This window comes from Rhinolophus ferrumequinum, chromosome 10 (assembly GCF_004115265.2).
Source record: "Rhinolophus ferrumequinum isolate MPI-CBG mRhiFer1 chromosome 10, mRhiFer1_v1.p, whole genome shotgun sequence".
Classification (NCBI taxonomy): Eukaryota; Metazoa; Chordata; class Mammalia; order Chiroptera; family Rhinolophidae; genus Rhinolophus; species Rhinolophus ferrumequinum.
In genome coordinates, this window is record NC_046293.1 from 41260176 (window position 1) to 41278921 (window position 18746).

An 18746-nucleotide genomic window follows, 5' to 3' on the forward strand; every position below is an offset into this window, starting at 1 on the left:
ATGAACATTCATATACAAGTTTTTCTGTACACATAGGTTTTAAATCTCTTGGGTAGTTACCTAGGAGTGGAATTGCTGGGCCACGTGCAAATTCTGGATATCCTTTTTTTTGGTCCTTCACAAAAGAATCAGTATGCATAAATGTATTTATTGAAAAGGTAAACTTTCAGTGAAATTAAAAATAATTTCTATGGGGCATAAGAGCAACAATAATAGGATATACTGTATACTTACAATGATTAAACAGTTTACAAATTTAGCAGTCAGGTTATCTGGCAAAACAACCAGTTCTACTATGAAAACTAAAATCCGCAGTTCCAGATAGAAGATGAAGATTGTAAAATGAGAAATAAGGCAACTATTCTTAGTCACTATAGAAAATTATAATTAACTCAACAAGTCTCTCTTGGATAAGTTCTTCATAAATGGAGACTAAAATAGTACACTTAAAATGTATAGTAATTTTAATCTTTAAAGTGCTTTGTATTTATTGAAGTACAACGTATTTTCAATAGTTTAAGTACTGCTCTCTGAAATTCAAATACAATTTAAGGTATTGTAAGTCTCGGTAGTTGAGAAAATGCTGGAGTTTTACAAAATTATCCATAATTTAGTAATTTTTTTTTAAGTCAGACCAACCTTAATTGTCTAGAAAAAGTATTTGTGTTTGTGTGTGTGTGTGTGTGTGTGTGTGTGTGTGTAAAATTTAGATACCATTCCATATTCAAGTGATTCCATCAGGGATGTATTGAGTGTGGAAATTAGCACTGTATGTGGAGCATACATACACAAAAGAGACAAAGTTCTGTTTGATGTTTTCTGGAGGTGCTATCATGAAGAAACTGATAGACTTACCCTTTCAGACTTAGAAAATGTTTATGTTAAATGTGAATTTGCAGCATAAAGATTGAAACTCTTCTAAAGGCATTACCTCATTCATTATAACACTTTTGCCTCTTAAGCTTTAGGACATTTTGGTCTGGTCCAATTTTTGTTTTTATTTTAAGGCTTTTTCCATTAAAGGGCTTTTTGGAAGTTGCTTTGTTTGTTGTATCCATATATACTAATCAAATGATGTCTAGACTTTTCAGAGCAAATTCACTTAATTTTCAAGAGAAAAAGAAAAACAATAAAACTCCTGAAATAATCCATTTTCATTGAGATTGTATACACTCATATGTTTAATGAGATAGTATTTTATACTGAGACCTGAATATTTTTCAATATACAATAATACTACCTATATAATAATAAAATTGTCATGTTATTCAGATTAATTACTAATTTTAAAAATTCTTAATTGGGACTGAAGGAATTGAAATGATCTGTAAATTGTTTTTTGAGTCCCAACACCCTATATTCTCTGACTTTTATATTAAAAGCCATCACATTTAGTATTTGTCTATTTGGGGGATTAAATGCTTGTTTTTAAGGACATAGGGTTCTCAGCAGTATTTAGTAACTTAAAGCCTTAAGTTTTAAGCTTGTTTTGGGGTGAAGGTCTGGGAAGGAAAAAGATGACTCATAGGCACCTTGAGACAGTCACTTATCCCACATGAACTAAGGAGCAGATATACTCTAAGGCTCTCAAAAGAAAGACAATGCTAAGTACTATCTCTTGAAATCATGTTATGTTTTCTGGAAAGCATTAAAAGATAAAAATAAGATTGTTTGAATAACATGCAAGTTCTATGAGTGTATTTATATAATGCATGAGAATTTGGATGGATAAATATGCATAGCATAATTCTTTTAGAATGATGTACTTTTAGATTGATTGACTTACTGGAACTGCTGAAATAAGAAGACACACTACACTCCAATTTATTTTGAAATAGGGGGAACATTGGCTGTGCTGCAGTCATTTGAAATGTATATATCCCCGACTGTGAGTGGATTCCATTCGTCAATGACATTTCATTGAAGTCATTTTGAGACTTTCTTTTTGCCATTGCAGGTAGAGCGGGAAAAGGCCATTCTTCTGGCCAATCTACAGGAGTCACAGACACAGCTGGAACACACCAAGGGGGCACTGACAGAGCAGCACGAACGGGTACACCGGCTCACGGAACACGTCAATGCCATGAGGGGCCTGCAGAACAGCAAGGAGCTCAAGTCTGAGCTGGATGGGGAGAAGGGCCGGGACTCAGGGGAAGAGACCCATGACTATGAGGTGGACATCAACGGCTTAGAGATCCTGGAGTGCAAATACAGAGTGGCGGTAACTGAGGTGATAGATTTGAAAGCTGAAATTAAAGCCTTAAAGGAGAAATACAATAAATCTGTAGAAAACCATACTGAAGAGAAGACCAAGTATGAGAGTAAGATCCAAATGTATGACGAGCAGGTGACAAGCCTTGAAAAGACCACCAGGGAGAGTGGCGAGAAGATGGCCCACATGGAGAAAGAGTTGCAAAAGATGACCAGCATAGCCAATGAAAATCACAATACCCTTAATACAGCCCAGGATGAATTGGTTACATTTAGTGAGGAACTAGCTCAGCTTTACCACCATGTATGTCTGTGTAATAATGAAACCCCCAACAGGGTCATGCTGGATTACTATAGGCAAAGCAGAGTCACCCGTAGTGGGAGCCTGAAAGGTCCTGATGATCCCAGGGGACTTTTGTCTCCACGGTTAGCCAGGCGGGGTGTGTCATCCCCAGTAGAAACGAGGACCTCCTCTGAACCAGTTACAAAAGAAAACACAGAGGCCAGCAAAGAACCAAGTCCAACCAAGACCCCCACCATCTCTCCTGTTATTACTGCCCCACCGTCATCTCCAGTATTAGATACAAGTGACATCCGCAAAGAGCCAATGAATATCTACAACCTTAATGCCATAATCCGGGACCAAATCAAGCATCTGCAGAAAGCTGTGGACCGGTCCTTGCAACTGTCTCGTCAAAGAGCAGCAGCACGGGAGCTGGCCCCCATGATCGATAAAGACAAGGAAGCCTTAATGGAAGAGTTTCTCAAGCTCAAGTCACTGCTGAGCACCAAGCGGGAGCAGATCGCCACACTGAGGGCAGTGCTGAAAGCCAACAAGCAGGTGATCTCATTCTACTGACAATGCATGCTAGTTAATGCTTTCTTAACTAGTTTATTCTTCAACGTTTTTGAGTGTCTACTATCATCAGGATGAGAGTTCAGACTCCTGGTCAGCAGAGAAATGAAGCAAACTATATCCTAGTGCCAGATCAGAATGTAAGAATTACTTTTACGTGAGTGAATGGATGAAGTAGCTATGCCCCATTAGGTGGAGGTGAGGAAGTTAAAGCAGGAAAAAAGGAGAAGATCCATGCAGACATAGAAAGGCAGTTCAGGTGGTACTTAGCTGGATTCCAGCTGTCATTGAATGTGAAAACAGGAGATGGAGGGATGGCAGAATAGGCTGGCATGGCAGCTTACACCAGGGAGACACAGCAAGAAAGACACTGGCAGTTAGCTGGAGCAAACAGAGGAGAGCTCTCTAGAGAATGTGCGCTAGCTCTGTCAGTGACCAAATATCTGAAATTTAGGTTCAGTTGGGATGTTAATTCACCTGGGTCAGAGCTAAAGCAATAGAGAATTTTTCTTAACCATGGATCTTGTCCTTCGAGAATAAGTAAGAATGCTATAACATGACCCTACCTGACTAATTCCTGGATCTCCTTGATGACTGAATTTGTTTTCCGCCCTCCAGCTTTACCTGGGTGGCAGTGCTATGAGATATAGACAGGAAAATATTTTTAACTTCTCTTTAGTTTCTCTGGAAACGGAGCCTTGAAAGGTACATGTGAGAAGGTTGCTTTTTGAAAAGGGGTGTTGATAAAGAGAAACAACAAAGCATCAAACACCTTCTTGCAAACGTAAGTAGGGCTAGTGGTAGAAAGTGAGGGTTACTTTCAGATTCAGAGTTCCTTCTCCTTTTGCCCTTGTCCAGGGGAAACCACATTATTATTATGTCATCCATAGTGCAGCTTTCTAGCATTTTTATCTGCAGTTCCCATAAATCCACTGATATAATTTGGAGGTCTATACCATAAGCAATAATATTGCTTGCACTAGAAACATGTTTTATATAAATCTAAGGGCAAAAATAGGACCTTATTTTGTGCCATCATTTCAGAGAAATAGAAAAGATTAGGGTGCATAAACAATTTGTGAGAGATCTGACTGCAATTTGAGGTCAGAATGAAGGAATTTGTTACCATAAACACTGCTGTAATCCAAAGACCAGTGATTTAGAGTGGTTATAAATAACTAATACCACATTAGATAAGACTTAGAAACCTTTATCAAGGACATAATATACCGAGCATTCTTGGTCAAGCCATGCAGATAACTTCTCTGACTTCTTCCTGAAGGGTGAATATTAACAGTGTAGAAACCTAGGTCTGTAAAAATGGCAAGATGCGTAACTGACACAAAGATATAGATAAGAGTGGTTGGTCAGCCAAGAGACACTGATTTGTGAACAAGCATTCGTTGATTACATATTTCATGGCAGGTAGTAAGTAGGGATGCAAAAATAAGTGACTAGTAATCTAGTAGGAGTTCAACACATGCCTGTAATTGTTTATAAGATACCGTGTTTCCCCCAAAATAAGACCTAGCCAGACAATCAGCTCTAATGCATCTTTTGGAGCAAAAATTAATATAAGATCCGGTCTTATTTTACTATAACACCGGGTCTCATAATATAATATAATATAATGTAATGTAATATAATATAATATAATGTAATATAATATAATATAATATAATATAATACCAGGTCTTATATTAATTTTTCCTCCAAAAGACCCATTAGAGCTGATTGTTCGTCTAGGTCTTATTTTCGGGGAAACACAGTAGGACGCATCAAGCACTTTAGAATGGTTATATAAACAGTGCCATAGGAATTCAGAGGAGAACAAAGCATTCCTGGATGGATTTTTATTTTTATAGTGGTTTGTGCTACCATTTGCATTATATTAGAATTACAACCCTCATAGGCTCACTAAACTGAATGAAAACACATTTCTAGCCATGTATTTAGTTTAAATTTTAAGGATGTTCGGTCTATTGCTGTGCTGCTTATGTGTTATAAATAGCTTCAAGTATCCACAGATGATAGCCATTGTATTTAGACATTGTGGAATGTGAATTATTAAGGCTAAGGTGAGAATTCTGTGGTATAGGAAAAAAAAGAGATTCTTCTATTTTAAAATAGGCATTCGGCATTCTCTGTGAATCTTTTAATATACTTTAGGATTTTTTTTTTTTTGTAGGCACAGTGTCCTCTCGATGAAATAAGCAAATGTTTATGAAGTACCATCAATGTACTAAACTGTGCTAGATGTTAAAGATTCAAAGAAGACTAATCCCTGGTCCTTACTCTCCCGGAGAGGACTCAGACTAGTGGGAATGTCAGAATAGAAACAGATAATTACAGTTTGCTGTTACACATGCTGTGATCCAAGTTATGGGAACTTTGCAGAGGAAGTAACTAATGCCTCTTAGAGGAGTTGGAAAAAACTTCACAGAAGCAATTACACTTGAATTTGTTTTTAAAGGGTAAGGAGTCGTTTTCTAGAAGAGGAGGAAATAACTCCAGGCAGAAAGAACAGTAAGGAGAGAGGCGCAGAATAGGATGATGTACTCAGGGAATAATTTTGAAGGTCTCTGTGGCTGGAAAGAATTTTTTTTTTTATTTAGAAAGTCAACTTTGGGAGTGTGTGGAGAATGTGGCAAATGCAGATGTCAGCAAATCTAATAGGTTACGGATATTTAGGATTACTTAATTCTGAAAAAAGCTTTGAACAGTCTGTGCACGAAGTTGAGTCCTTTGAGGGCCTTTCTCACAAATAATAAATAATTTTGTACTTTTATTTCAGATCTGTGCTTCTCTCCTCCCTCCTACTCTGCTCCCCTTGGATAACTGACCATGTGGCTCTACGTGCTTACAAATTTGTTACATCTACATTTTCACAACTTAAACTTATCTGTCCTAAATGAATATGTATCTAAATTTAAAAAAATTAAAAAAGTTTTTAATGGTCATTCTTCCCAGGTCAACCTCTGCATTCTGGATAATTTTCTGAATTTATAATACTTCTGAAATTTTAACTAAGTTATAGCACTATGGGACATATTGAACTATTAGATGGGTAACTTCTCATTTTAATTTGAATTTAAATTCAATCAAAACTAATAAGAAACTATTCTGGAATCAAAACATGAAAAAACTACCCCATTCCAACATTGTTTTAATTTAAAAAGAATCTGTTTATAGAATGTGACGCTTTGCATAAGAAAGTTGAAGTGGTTCATTTCAAGCACAAAAAGAAATGTGAAAAAACCAGGGTAGTCTACCTGAAAAATCCCATTAGTAATGGATATTTTTCATTAGTAAGGGACTTTTTCATTAGTATTAAATATTTTTACACAGTCTGAAAAGCTGTAGTTAACAGTTTGTAAAATTTGTGTGTTTCCAATTTGGCTTAAATATTCCTGCCATGTGCTATGCATCAAACAGATAGTCCCTAAATATGCATTCATTTTATGCGTTGATTCAGTCAACATTTTTTTTGCTTCCTACTGTGTGTCAGGCTAGTTCTCACTTTTGAAACACTATTACCGTGTTTCCTCCAAAATAAGACCTAGCCGGACAATCAGCTCTAATGTGTCTTTTAGAGTAAAAATTAATATAAGACCCAGTCTTATTTTACTATAAGATGGGGTCTTTATGATATAATGTATGTAATGTAATGTAATGTAATGTAATATAATATAATACCAGATCTAATATAATATAAGACTGGATCTTACATTAATTTTTGCTCCAAAAGACACATTAGAGCTGATTGTCTAGCTAGGTCTTATTTTCGGGGAAACACGGTAATTCCAAGAACTTGAGACATGTCCATATCCAAAATTCAAACAAATATTTCAATTCATTCAACATTTTGGAATCTTTGCTTTTATGGAGATTGTGAAGAATTAAATTTGACTATTAAAATCTGACTATTATTTTTATTTGATTATCTGATTATTGAAATTTGATTATTAAATTTTACAATTGAATTTGGCTATAATTCATCATTTTGAAGAAGCTGTATGCAAAGACTTAGAAAGTAATTGGTTCTTTGTTAATTCTTTTCCTTAAGTGTAAAATATAGACTGTCATATACTCATGTCATAAATTGCAATGACCTGTAACTTTTATTCTATTTGTTTCAGCCCTGCAGAGCACAGGTGACACAAGAATATTTGAGTTGTATTGTATCTCAGTTGGAAGCTGTGCTTCTTCACTAACTTCTCCATGATAAAATTCTTCTTGTATAAAGTTTCATTTTGGCTCCCTTCATGTCTGAAAATCCTACACTCTAAACAATCTGCATTAAATATTTACTGAATTACTATAATTGCCTCCTGATACTGACTCAGGTTCACAGCTGGCTTCTAGGGCAATTTAACCACATTATGGATTCACAACATGTTTTGACATTAAACTGCCTTATATCCAGAGTACACATATATATTTATATAAAATTTAACCAAATCAATTTCACTTTCCTTTTATGAAAGAAAGTAATAGACCCATGAAGAAATCTGTATGATAGATTTTCCTGATGAAAATTGTAAGCATTGTGATTTTTCTGCTTTAGACAGCTGAGGTGGCACTAGCTAATCTCAAGAACAAATATGAAAATGAGAAAGCAATGGTGACTGAAACTATGACGAAACTTAGAAATGAACTGAAGGCTTTGAAAGAAGATGCAGCAACTTTCTCATCCCTGAGAGCAATGTTTGCAACAAGGTAATTGGTTTTTCTTCCAAGATTAAGTGTGGTACTTGGGGAAAAACTTTAAAAATTTACATTTGCATCTTTGTGTATCTTGAGTGTATTTGATGGACCATCTAAAAGGGTAAGATGTGAGGAAAATATAAGAGACAAATCTAAAACGTTTTGTGCTGTTTTCCAGAGCCCTCTACTGGAAGTACTGAATTAAGCAATTCTGTTACATAGAAGTATTTTTAAATCAATGCAACAGATATATTTTTCTAGAGCTTATGTGCCCAAAAGAATTAGAACCCCTCCCCCCCAAAAGCTTCTAATAAGGGAAAAAAACTTACTTGCTAAAATGGCTAAATATTATATTATCACCACTGAAATTTATTTCTGTGACTAAAATACATAAAAGTGCCTTTCATTAGTATTATATGAGATAGATGCCATCATAATAAAGATTAATATTCATATGAGCTAATTATTTACTTTGATACACTGTGATTTAATGAAAACTTCTAAAATATATATATCACCAAATTCTTCACATTGCCCAACTAGTTAATTAGAGAAGTATTAGTTATTACCTCCCCCTACCAGTTTCATTATGAAGTGCCCCTGTATTGTGTTTTTAAACTTCAGGTGATTGTTAAGAATGTGTTAATTCAAGGCATTCAAAATCCTGAGATTTTTAATACGTGATCTTTCCTGCTGTCACTTTTCAATGCCAAAACAAAAACAGTTATATATCTTATCTGATGGAAACTGAGTACAAAGTTCACAAAACATAACTAGGGCTTTAGCTGCCGATTCAATAAATAATTTACATGTAGCTGATGTAAGTGTAAAAGAAAATGTTGGGTTTTATAGGAGTCCAGGAATCTGCTCAGCTTTCTTTGGGTGTCAGGAGAGAAAGGTTCAAGCTTATACTTCATGATTGAGTCTCTTGGAGATTGTGATAAGGAGGCTGAGTGCCCGAGGGACCACACAGGTGTGCGGGCACTGAGCAGAACTGACTTCTGGGTCTCCAAACATGGTAAGAGTTTGGGGAGTAGAGTATATATACCTCTGGCCACTATATGGTGGCAGGACAGAGAATGAGGATGGTGCATTAATGAAAAAAATCAGTCAGGCTTATGTGTAGAATCAAGAAAACAGAAATTTCCTCTTTGAAAAAAAAATCAAAACATTTTTAAAGGGACATTTAAAGTCTCATTCTAGTTTATATAAGAATTGTTACCCCTACATACTGTATTTTCATTGAAATTTGTTTTTTTTCAGGTATAGCAATTTCCTTACTCCATAGTATTTTTTAAAGAAAATATTGTTATCTGACCAATTAAAACATATCCAAGGCCCTGCAATTCACATTGTATTTTACTAAGCCCTGAATTTTCTTATGATATGCCAACGGTGCTTTTTGACATTCAAGGTTAAAGAAAATAGGGACCCACCCGGATCTCAAGTTCTTTCACTACAGGGCCTATTTTTTCTTTAAAAGGCCACAAGGCTCGTGCTGATTTCAGAGTTTGTACAATACATTTTGCATAACTCCACAAAGTCATTAAACTATCTGCTAGTGCATGAAGAGTATTTGTTATTATTATCTTAGCGGGTAAATAGACTCAGAGAAAAACTCTGACTAATTGTGTGAATAATTCTTCCTTCCAAATGTGTATGTGCTCAGCTTTTACCTTTGGTGGGGAAAATAGATCACTGAGCTGATCTTCCTGCTGCAGCACAAGTATCAAACCTGAACAAAGATGGCTGACAGCCTTGTATATCTGTATCAAATGCTGTGCAAGTCTTGGTTTTCTTTGACACTTATTGCTTTATCATCTGGGTGAGAAATCATTGAAAGCATTCAGGTTTCTAATCCAGGCAAATCTGTCACACTGAAAGCAGTGGCAGCTGCAATCTGTACTCAATTAAAATAAAACCTATAGATATAAAGAACAAATGTTTTCCTCATAGATATTATTATTCTTTTGCATGCTACAAGCATAGCCTATAATAAACTTGTCACGTTCCTCCATGGAACACAGTAGAAAAAGCCATTGTAGCGCATCTAAGATGCTGTGAACACCACCTGAGACTTTATTGTTTATTCTTCTGCCACCATGAGCAGCCCCCACAATAACTCTGTCCCTGGGGTTTAACATGTCACCTATTACAAATATCCCCACATGTCCTCCATTGTATAGATGAACCATCATTTATTGAACCTGCTCTACTAGTTCCAATTTTCTACGAGAGTAGGTTACCTCATTTCTTCTCTATGAAGGCCAGTGTTCTAAATTCCAGTAACATTTATTACTTTCAACCTAAATTCCAAATTCAGTTTCACCAAGATTTTCTACTGATCATGGTTTTTTTGTTTGTTTGTTTGTTTGTTTGTTTTTTAAGATTTTACTGGGTAAGGGAAACAGGACTTTATTGGGGAACAGTGTTTTTCCCAGGACCCATCAGCTCCAAGTCAAGTTGTCCTTTCAATCTTAGTTGTGGAGGGCGCAGCTCAGCTCCAAGTCCAGTTGCCATTGTTCAATCTTAGTTGCAGGGGGTGCAGTCCACCATCCCTTGCAGGAGTCAAACCGGCAACCTTGTGGTTGAGAGCATACACTCCAACCAACTGAGCCATCCGGCCTCTGGGGATCTCAGTGGCCGCTCATTGTCTTCATTCTAGTTGTGGACAGCGCAGCTTGCTAGCCCATGTGAGACTCGAACTGGCAGAGCTCACATTCTAACCGACTGAGCCACCCATTGGCCCCCTGACCACGTTTCTGTTTTGGTTCCAGATGTGATGAATACGTCACACAGTTGGATGAAATGCAGAGACAGTTAGCAGCTGCAGAGGATGAGAAGAAGACTCTAAATAGTTTGTTACGAATGGCTATCCAGCAAAAACTCGCCCTGACCCAGCGGCTGGAGGACTTAGAGTTTGACCATGAGCAGTCCCGACGCAGCAAAGGCAAATTTGGAAAGAGCAAGATCGGCAGCCCTAAAGTAAGTGGGGAGGCATCAGTCACCGTGCCCACCATAGACACTTACCTCCTGCATAGTCAGGGCCCACAGACACCCAACATTCGGGTCAGCAGTGGCACTCAGAGGAAAAGGTATGCATGCAGCAATCTTTATAGTATGGTGCAGTGGCCAGATTTTAGTTAACTGCAAAAATTGATATGTTCTTATTGCGGAGGGTGGAGGAAGGGAAGGAAGGAAGAGAAAAACTGGAACTGGGTGGATAAATGGGTCTTACTAATGCTGGTTTTTCCAAATCAAAACCTTTTTGATAATTGTGTTTATTTACTCCTTTGTGTCGCCCACACCCCACCTCATAATATAACTTCCAAGTGTCTTGTCATTATTTTTGCTGTTCCTTGTATGCATAAATATGCCTCTCCCTTACCTCCAACCTAAAAAATCCATAGATAAAAGGTGGATATTAAGAACGAAGCTATATTTTACATGGGTGATGATTTTAAAAGTCATTGTACCTCTGGTAATGGTGCTATTTACCAGCTTCTCTTTAATGGGGCAAGGATATGAATATGTTCTCTTAGGGGAACTTTTGTCCATGTTACCAAAACTGATGACTGACTGAAGCGAAATGTTTATATTTAGGTAAAATGGAATAGAATCTGTATAACCTTTTTCTTAAAAGCAGGTTTTTGTGCTTTTTCATTTCGTATGTGAACATTGCTCAAAGAAATCACTTGTAAGGTTTTTAGTGGCTTGATTTTCTGACCTTTTTCCAGAGTCCTGGGTGTTGAATTACTTACCCTGTATTTTCAGTTAATGGTAAAATTTTTATTTTAGGAACTTTCAGTAAGGAATCAAATAATATAAATATTTTCTATTTGTGGTTAAAACTGACTAACTATAATAAATCTCTTTTTCAGTATCCAATACAGTTTTCAAGTAGGGTTGTATCCTGGTGTGGAAACTAAACAATTAGCAAAAATCTTGATTTACATGTTAAAAAAGTCAAATACCAATATAAATAATGTTGTCACTGGTGAGGCTTTGAAAGGTAATTAAAGTAAAACTTTTTTGTTTCCTATATGTATTTTCTTGGATCTCCTGCAAGACAATTTTCACCTTCCCTTTGTGATCAGAGCCGTCCCAGGACTTCAGGGGCTTCCTACCTACAGAATTTATTAAGAGTTCCCCCTGATCCCACCTCCACAGAATCATTTCTTCTGAAGGGCCCCCCTTCCATGAGTGAATTCATCCAAGGGCACCGGCTCAGCAAGGAAAAAAGGTTAACCGTGGCTCCACCAGGTAAACATTTTTTCCTTGGGTGCATGTGATGCAAATGATTAGTTGAATAGACAACTCTCCCCTTCCTTCCAACCACTCATGCCCACCCCACATCCTCAGAGTCTAACTTTGATGACAGGTAAATTCCTCCAGCTCAAGTGAAAACGCCTTTACACTTAGCCTCCTATTTGCTCCTTTACTCAGCCAGACCATCATTCCTTAGGACTATCCAGGGACTTCCTTTTAACAACAGCCATGGATGGAAAATGAGAGTTGAAAGGAATGGGATAGATAACGGGAAACGTGCAACAAGCACAGTGCAGGACACATACCTGGATCCTGGTTGCAATTTGGTAGCTCATAGCAATTCCATCTTGGTCAAATTTTGTCATTTTGTTCCTATCATTTTTAATGTACTTTCAGTAACGGAGCCATCTTAATAAAATCTCCTTTTGTAGTGACTCAGAATGTCTCCTCAATCCTTGTAGAGAAATAAAACTAAAATTCTCTAAGGTTTTGCTCCTCAGGAACATTTAGGTCTTATTATAATGTTCTTGTTGATTTATGCTTACCGATATGCTCACAATTTACTTTAGCTTCACTGTTTTGCATTTTTCTTTTTCTTTTTCCTATGAAGAACCTCACTTGAAAATGTGACTTCTTGCAAACAAAGATCATCCTTTCAAGAAGTCCCTGTATGCTAACTATAGATCAGAGGTGGCACATAGGAAGCCTATGAAACTAAATAAGCCCAAGGGCAATGACTTTTTTGGCTATCATAGAGAATGAAAAATGAAAACGAATTCAAGTTAGTTGTCAACAGTTTGAAACTCAGATTTCACATGAACATCTATCTTTCTGGCTTCCTTTGAATGATTATGAATATCTGGCCGCCGTAGGTCTGCATTCATGCATATCAGCAACCTGTTGGAGCTGTGTAGTGGTTGCTGCTTTTAAAAAGGGCAAGCTTTGCAGTGGACCACAGCCCCCCTCACTCCCTATGACTTATACCCAGCCTGTTGCACTTGTTTCTGTTACCTTCCAGCCCCTACTGTAGCCTGTGAGTTTTTCAGCTTTGCCACAGATTTTTTTTTTTTCTGTTAATTTACTTAAATTTTACCTCCTACCTAATTTACTTCCATTTTACCTTAATTCCTTTTTGGAAACCTCAGCCTTTGGATCTCTAATACTTTCCTTATCTGATTCATGTATCAGCCTACTGATTGGAATAAGAGATGTGTGGAAATTTACAGAATATAATGTTCAAAGTTCTAAAAATGTTTGAGGAAGTCAGTAGGGGCAATAAGTTGGAAGAGTCTAACAAATGTACACCTAAAAAAAAAAAAAAAGCAACAAGTCTGTTGGGTGTTTCTATTTTCAGAGCTGATTTCCTATTGTTTTAGACTCCATTCGAAGGTACCTTGAAGTATTTGTGAATCACCAAAATGGTAATAATTCATCAGGACACCTAACTTGAATAAATCTCACAAGTCTTTTCAGTGTGCCAGATAGATTTAGTAGCATTATCCACTAGAACTTAGAAAAGAACGGTATGACTGATAAGTAACCCTAGTATTTTAATTTAAAAGGTTTTATATCAATATGATTAAAAATTAATAAATATAACTAATAATTTTTCGTTTTGTTTAATGACTGTTTTATCATTGTTTTCATGAATATATATTAGGTTGGTGCAAAAGTAATTGCAGTTTAAAAGGTTAAAAACAATTGCAAAAACCACAATTACTTTTGTACCAACCTAATATTTTACATTATTGTCATTATTGTCATTACATTGTAGAAATCATTAACATATATAAACTTTTCCATGTTGCTACCTAGTCTTATTTTTGTTTTAAAAGGTTGTATCATAAATTTCATTTCAGATATTACCACATAATCACTACTTCTTCTTAACCACTGAGATAGTTTTTCATTATTAAATGTTATAGAATGCTGCTGAGAATATCTTCATGCATTCGATTTCCCATCAGTTTTTTTCTCAAGAATGAGATTACTGGGTTAAAAGTATGAACATTTTTATGTTTTTGCTGCATTTTGATGTTGCTGTCAAAAAGGGTATTATCACTGTAGTAACAGTCCCACAAAATATTTTTCTCATTCCCACACATTCTGAATCTTTCTACTACTTAATGCACACTGTACACATCTTGCAACTCTAAGGCTAGTAAACATACATGGATGAGAGTACTATTGTGTTGTCTTAAATGCTTTAGTTTTTAATAACCAAAAAACGTCATTGGCCTTAGATATAACGACTGTATACAAGATTAGAGATGTAAATGATATAGAATTCAGAATCATCAATAGGCCAGAAAACCACTTTATGACAACTTAGCATATTGCTAAACCTTACATTTTTAACCATCTCTTTGAAATTAAAATAATAAAAGAGGGGTGGAGGTAAAGATGTTATTATATTCCAAAGAATTTTTAATTGTATATCATGCAGGCAACCAGATTAGTTCTTAATAAATTATTAGATCAACCCAGTAGCATTTTCTAAAAAGTTCCAGTTAAATGTATTACTATAGAAACTGACCAAACATCTACAACAAACAAATTGTAGCTTCTAAAACTATTTGCATTATTGACTATATATTATTTTTTCTAGGCTGAACTATATTGGGTAAGACATAGTAAACATTATTTATGATGACTTTACTATATAAAATGCTTTTATTAAGCTCATTAAGGAAAAATATGCCATATATATCCAATCCTAGGTTCTATGCAAGAAATATCTTAAACCCATGGGAAATAATAGATTTTCTGAGTATTTTTTATTCATGAGTTTATAAGTTATTGATTATAAAATTTAATGCTAGTAATTATATATATAGTCATCATTTTTAAAGGGCAATTAGCTATTAATTTATCAGAATGTTTTTTGATAACCATTTTTTTCTAAAATAAATTTAGAAATAGATTTTTAACATCTTTTTAGGTAATTTTATATCTCATTCTATTAAACAACTATAGGGGTTTTTCTATTGAGGATCACTGAAGGGATTAAATCAATAAACTGGAATTAGTTTAATTTGATTTGGGTCCTTTGGTTGAGGAATTGAGAGATCTAAATCTCATTTAAAATTTTAAGACACAAAAGATAAAATATTATTTACCATGTATAAGAGATCTTTTCAAATAGATTTCATTTCTGTGAGGTGGTCAGCAGAAAACCCCATCTTCCTCAAGGCACAATTTCCCAGTTTCTGGAGAATCAGCTCTCGGTGGGGCATTGATTTTCAAAATTAGGAGAATGTTTTGTGCTAATTGATTAGTACATTGTACTAATTGATTTGCAACAATTTAGAGGAAAATGCTAATCCTTGCGTCTGACTTTGGCTCAGTCTCTGCTACCTCAGCCCCTGAAATTCTGCGTCTGGCCATGGCTTGTTGACTTCCTTGTTCTTGACTTTTTCCTTCTGCATACAAACTCCAGTGTCCTCCCACATGTGCCTGCCAGCTTTGATGAACTTGAATCAAAAAGGGACCCTGTTGTCATCAACAAGTTTGCAGTCAGGCAGCAGATACTATACCTTCATAAAATAATAATTGGTTATTTTGTAGCTGACATTTTATCTTGATGGCTTAACGACCTAGACCTACATAAGAATAATAAAATCTTACATTTAATCAATAATTAAAATCAGTCTACCAGAATATATAAAAGAAATCTATGTAATTCACAGACAAGAGATGTTATTTCTGTTATTTCAGAAATAACTGCTTCATTTGTACAGGATAGGCAAGAAATCTCAAACTTGAGAAAGCAAGTTTGAAACCTCTTCATGAAGAAATAGCCTAAGCAATTTGCTCCTCCCACTGTATTTTCCATGTAGAAGTTTTTTCTCTTGTATGTTTTGTTTCCCTGTATCATTTCAATTCTGTCTGTCCCTCCCCGTCTCTTCCTTACCTCCCTTCTCTGACACCATTACTGAACTAGTATGAAAGAATGGCATTGTTTTAAAATCTAAAAAAAATTTAGATTTTAGATTTTACTGATTTTTAAAGCAGCTGACAGAAAGTGTTAACCTTAGCTAGGCAAATCACCCCTTTAGATGTATAATCAACACTAGACACTAACATATTCATTAGTGAAAATTGCCTTTATATTTCATTACATTCAAACAAGTACGACATTTACTCGTCTGTTTGTTATATGGTAAAGCCTATGTTCTTGTGTAAAACTACTTTTTTTTTCCCCATTAACCGATTTGCTTATTCACTCATTCATCCAAATTTAACAAAATATATCGAGCATCTATGTGTCAGGCACTTTAAGCTCTTGATATAACGATATTCAAATAAAACTCCATCCATGATCTTCAAGAAACTCATAATCTGGTATGGGAGGTAAATAGACAAATAAATAATGATGTTAATAGATGCTCCTGGGATAAATAGAGGAATTATGGTGATTAGGAACATCCTCCCAGAAGAGAGATGAGCACTGGTCGTGAGACGTGACCTTAATAGACAGAAGATAGGAGTGCAGGTGTGGGTCATGAAAAACGCCTTATAGGAAAGCAGGTGAACTTGGGCAAAAGCCATGAGCTTGGGGCTAGAAACTGGGGCCAGACTTGGGAGTGATGGGAAATGAGTCTGGAAAGGTGGGCAGGGATCTGAAAACAGGGCCAGTTTACTGAGAGCAGACTTTATTCTGTGGGCATAATTAACAGTTTTAAGAATAGGACCAGATTTTCATTATATAAGATCACCCTAACAGCATATATACGGAGACTAATGAAATGAGCAGATGAGAGGTTGTAGAAACTCAGAATCAAAATGGTGAGGAATATGCATATTCACATGTGTCTGAAGTTAGAGAAGTCTAACTGTAGCTGAAAGGCAGCATGTCCCGTGTACATACAACCTACTCTAACTGCCTTTGCTCTTTCATCCTCCAGTGGTTTGTATATAGAAGGGACTCAGTAAATGCTCTTTCAGCTTACTCTGAACTGATGGCCTCAGTGGTTTTTTCCCCCCTAAAGTATGTTTTTTTCCTATAAAAGCTTTTTATCTTTATGTGTGATCCATTCCCCCATATCACTATACTTTGTTTTTCCGCAGGATTCAATTCTTGAAATAGCTGGAGTGAACAATCTTCTGTTGAAATCTGTAATTGTTTACGCTCGTATTCTCTTTTAACCTGGCTTCCATAGAGTTCTTCCCTGGGCATTTCCCTGGGCAACATTCCTAGAGAATGTTGCCCTGAGTTTGGAATCTGCCAAAACAAAAGTTAATTCAAAAAATTACCAACACATGTTGGAAATACATTTTTCTATCTTGCTCCAATGTAATATGCAAGTTTTAGAAATTACATCAAATCTGCAAATTTTAGAGTATCATGTAAGTTTTAGAAATTATATCAAATCTGCAAATTTTAGAGTATCATGTGTGCCGCAAGAGTGTTTTTCTTTCTTGTTAAGGAATAATCATGATTCATTTTACAGTGGAAACATACAACACCCTTAAATTTCATTTCTTTCAGTATTTCTTCAAGTAGCAATTTCATTTTTATAGGAAATTTTTGGTATAGAATGATCTCAAATTGAATGTGCAATGTGAAGAATGTCATCTGAGAGATGTGTCATTAGATTCTGTCCATCTCTGTAATGACAGCTAATTGAAAACTGAAAAATACAGGAATTTAGCTAACTTCTTCCCAAATAGTTCTATATTTGCTTTGTTTAGATAAATACCAAATGTCCTCCAATATTGTTGAATGTTTTGATTTTCATCCAGATAAGCAGTTTTATACAAAAATATTTTGGAATTTTATGATGTTTTTCCCCCTTATTTCTGTTGCCAAGGGTTAAACTATATGTATCATATATACCAGTTTTACCTTGTGCATATAAATGCACAAAAAATTATGAAGGTTTTTTTGATCCTTTGCCATCTCTTCTAGGCAGAATTAGCTGCTTCCTCCTCTATGTCCCATGACAGATGCCACAGTCACAGTTTGTCTTCCTAGAGTTGTCCTTACCAAAAAGAAACAGTCAGTAAGCCGCTTTTAATCCCTAGAATCTTGCCCTGTACCTTGCACACAGGAGGTCCTCAATTTGTTGGATAACTGGTATTCAATTCAGATTTTCTACACTATCGCAAAATATATGGCTTTATTGTTGTTTATCATGTATATAGGTAGTTCTTATGTTGTACAGTATTATAAATAGTATATTTCACATTATGATTTACCATAGGTGATGTAATAAAATCTGCATAACAATTGCATTTGGAAATTTTTAGTCAATTATTCACTTTTCTTATTATTTAATCCAGGCAGCACATACCTATATCATTTTGGAGTTTCTTTATTTGGTTGTTTTAATATATGCATCCCCCAAACCAAGGCAATTATAAGAAAATATCTATTTTAGAGGGCAAAATTCATAAATATATGTAGTGTAGAGTAAAATGTTGAATATAAATATATAGGCTTTCCTTATTTTATTTTTCTTATTCCTTTTCAAATGTCTTTATAGTTTTTAAGTATATTTTTTTCAATAGATAATTATGGTTCAAAATTCAAAAGGTAGAAATGAGTGTACAAATAGAAAGTAGGTCTCTCTGCCACACTGTGCCAAGACAAACTTGTGTATCCTCTCAGAAATATTCTCTACATATACAAGCAAATTTATATAACTATATACATATACTCACAAATATGTATTTTTATATATGTATTAACAATAACATT

At 35.4% G+C, this 18746-nt stretch overlaps 1 protein-coding gene across 9 annotated transcripts in view; it reads left to right on the forward strand.

Annotated features, from left to right (window-relative positions):
* BICD1 (BICD cargo adaptor 1) overlaps nucleotides 1–18746 on the forward strand; it is a 177816-nt gene that overhangs the window by 136185 nt on the left and 22885 nt on the right. For 5 of the 9 annotated variants that reach the window (XM_033117934.1, XM_033117931.1, XM_033117933.1 and 2 more), the window contains exons 5-7: nucleotides 1958–3052; nucleotides 7635–7786; nucleotides 10552–10759. In XM_033117934.1, coding sequence (XP_032973825.1) covers nucleotides 1958–3052; nucleotides 7635–7786; nucleotides 10552–10759 — 1455 coding nt within the window. Of the gene's footprint in view, nucleotides 1–1957; nucleotides 3053–7634; nucleotides 7787–10551; nucleotides 10870–11843; nucleotides 12038–18746 lie in introns of those variants that run through there. The other 4 variants (XM_033117929.1, XM_033117928.1, XM_033117930.1 and 1 more) reach the window with 3 other exon arrangements.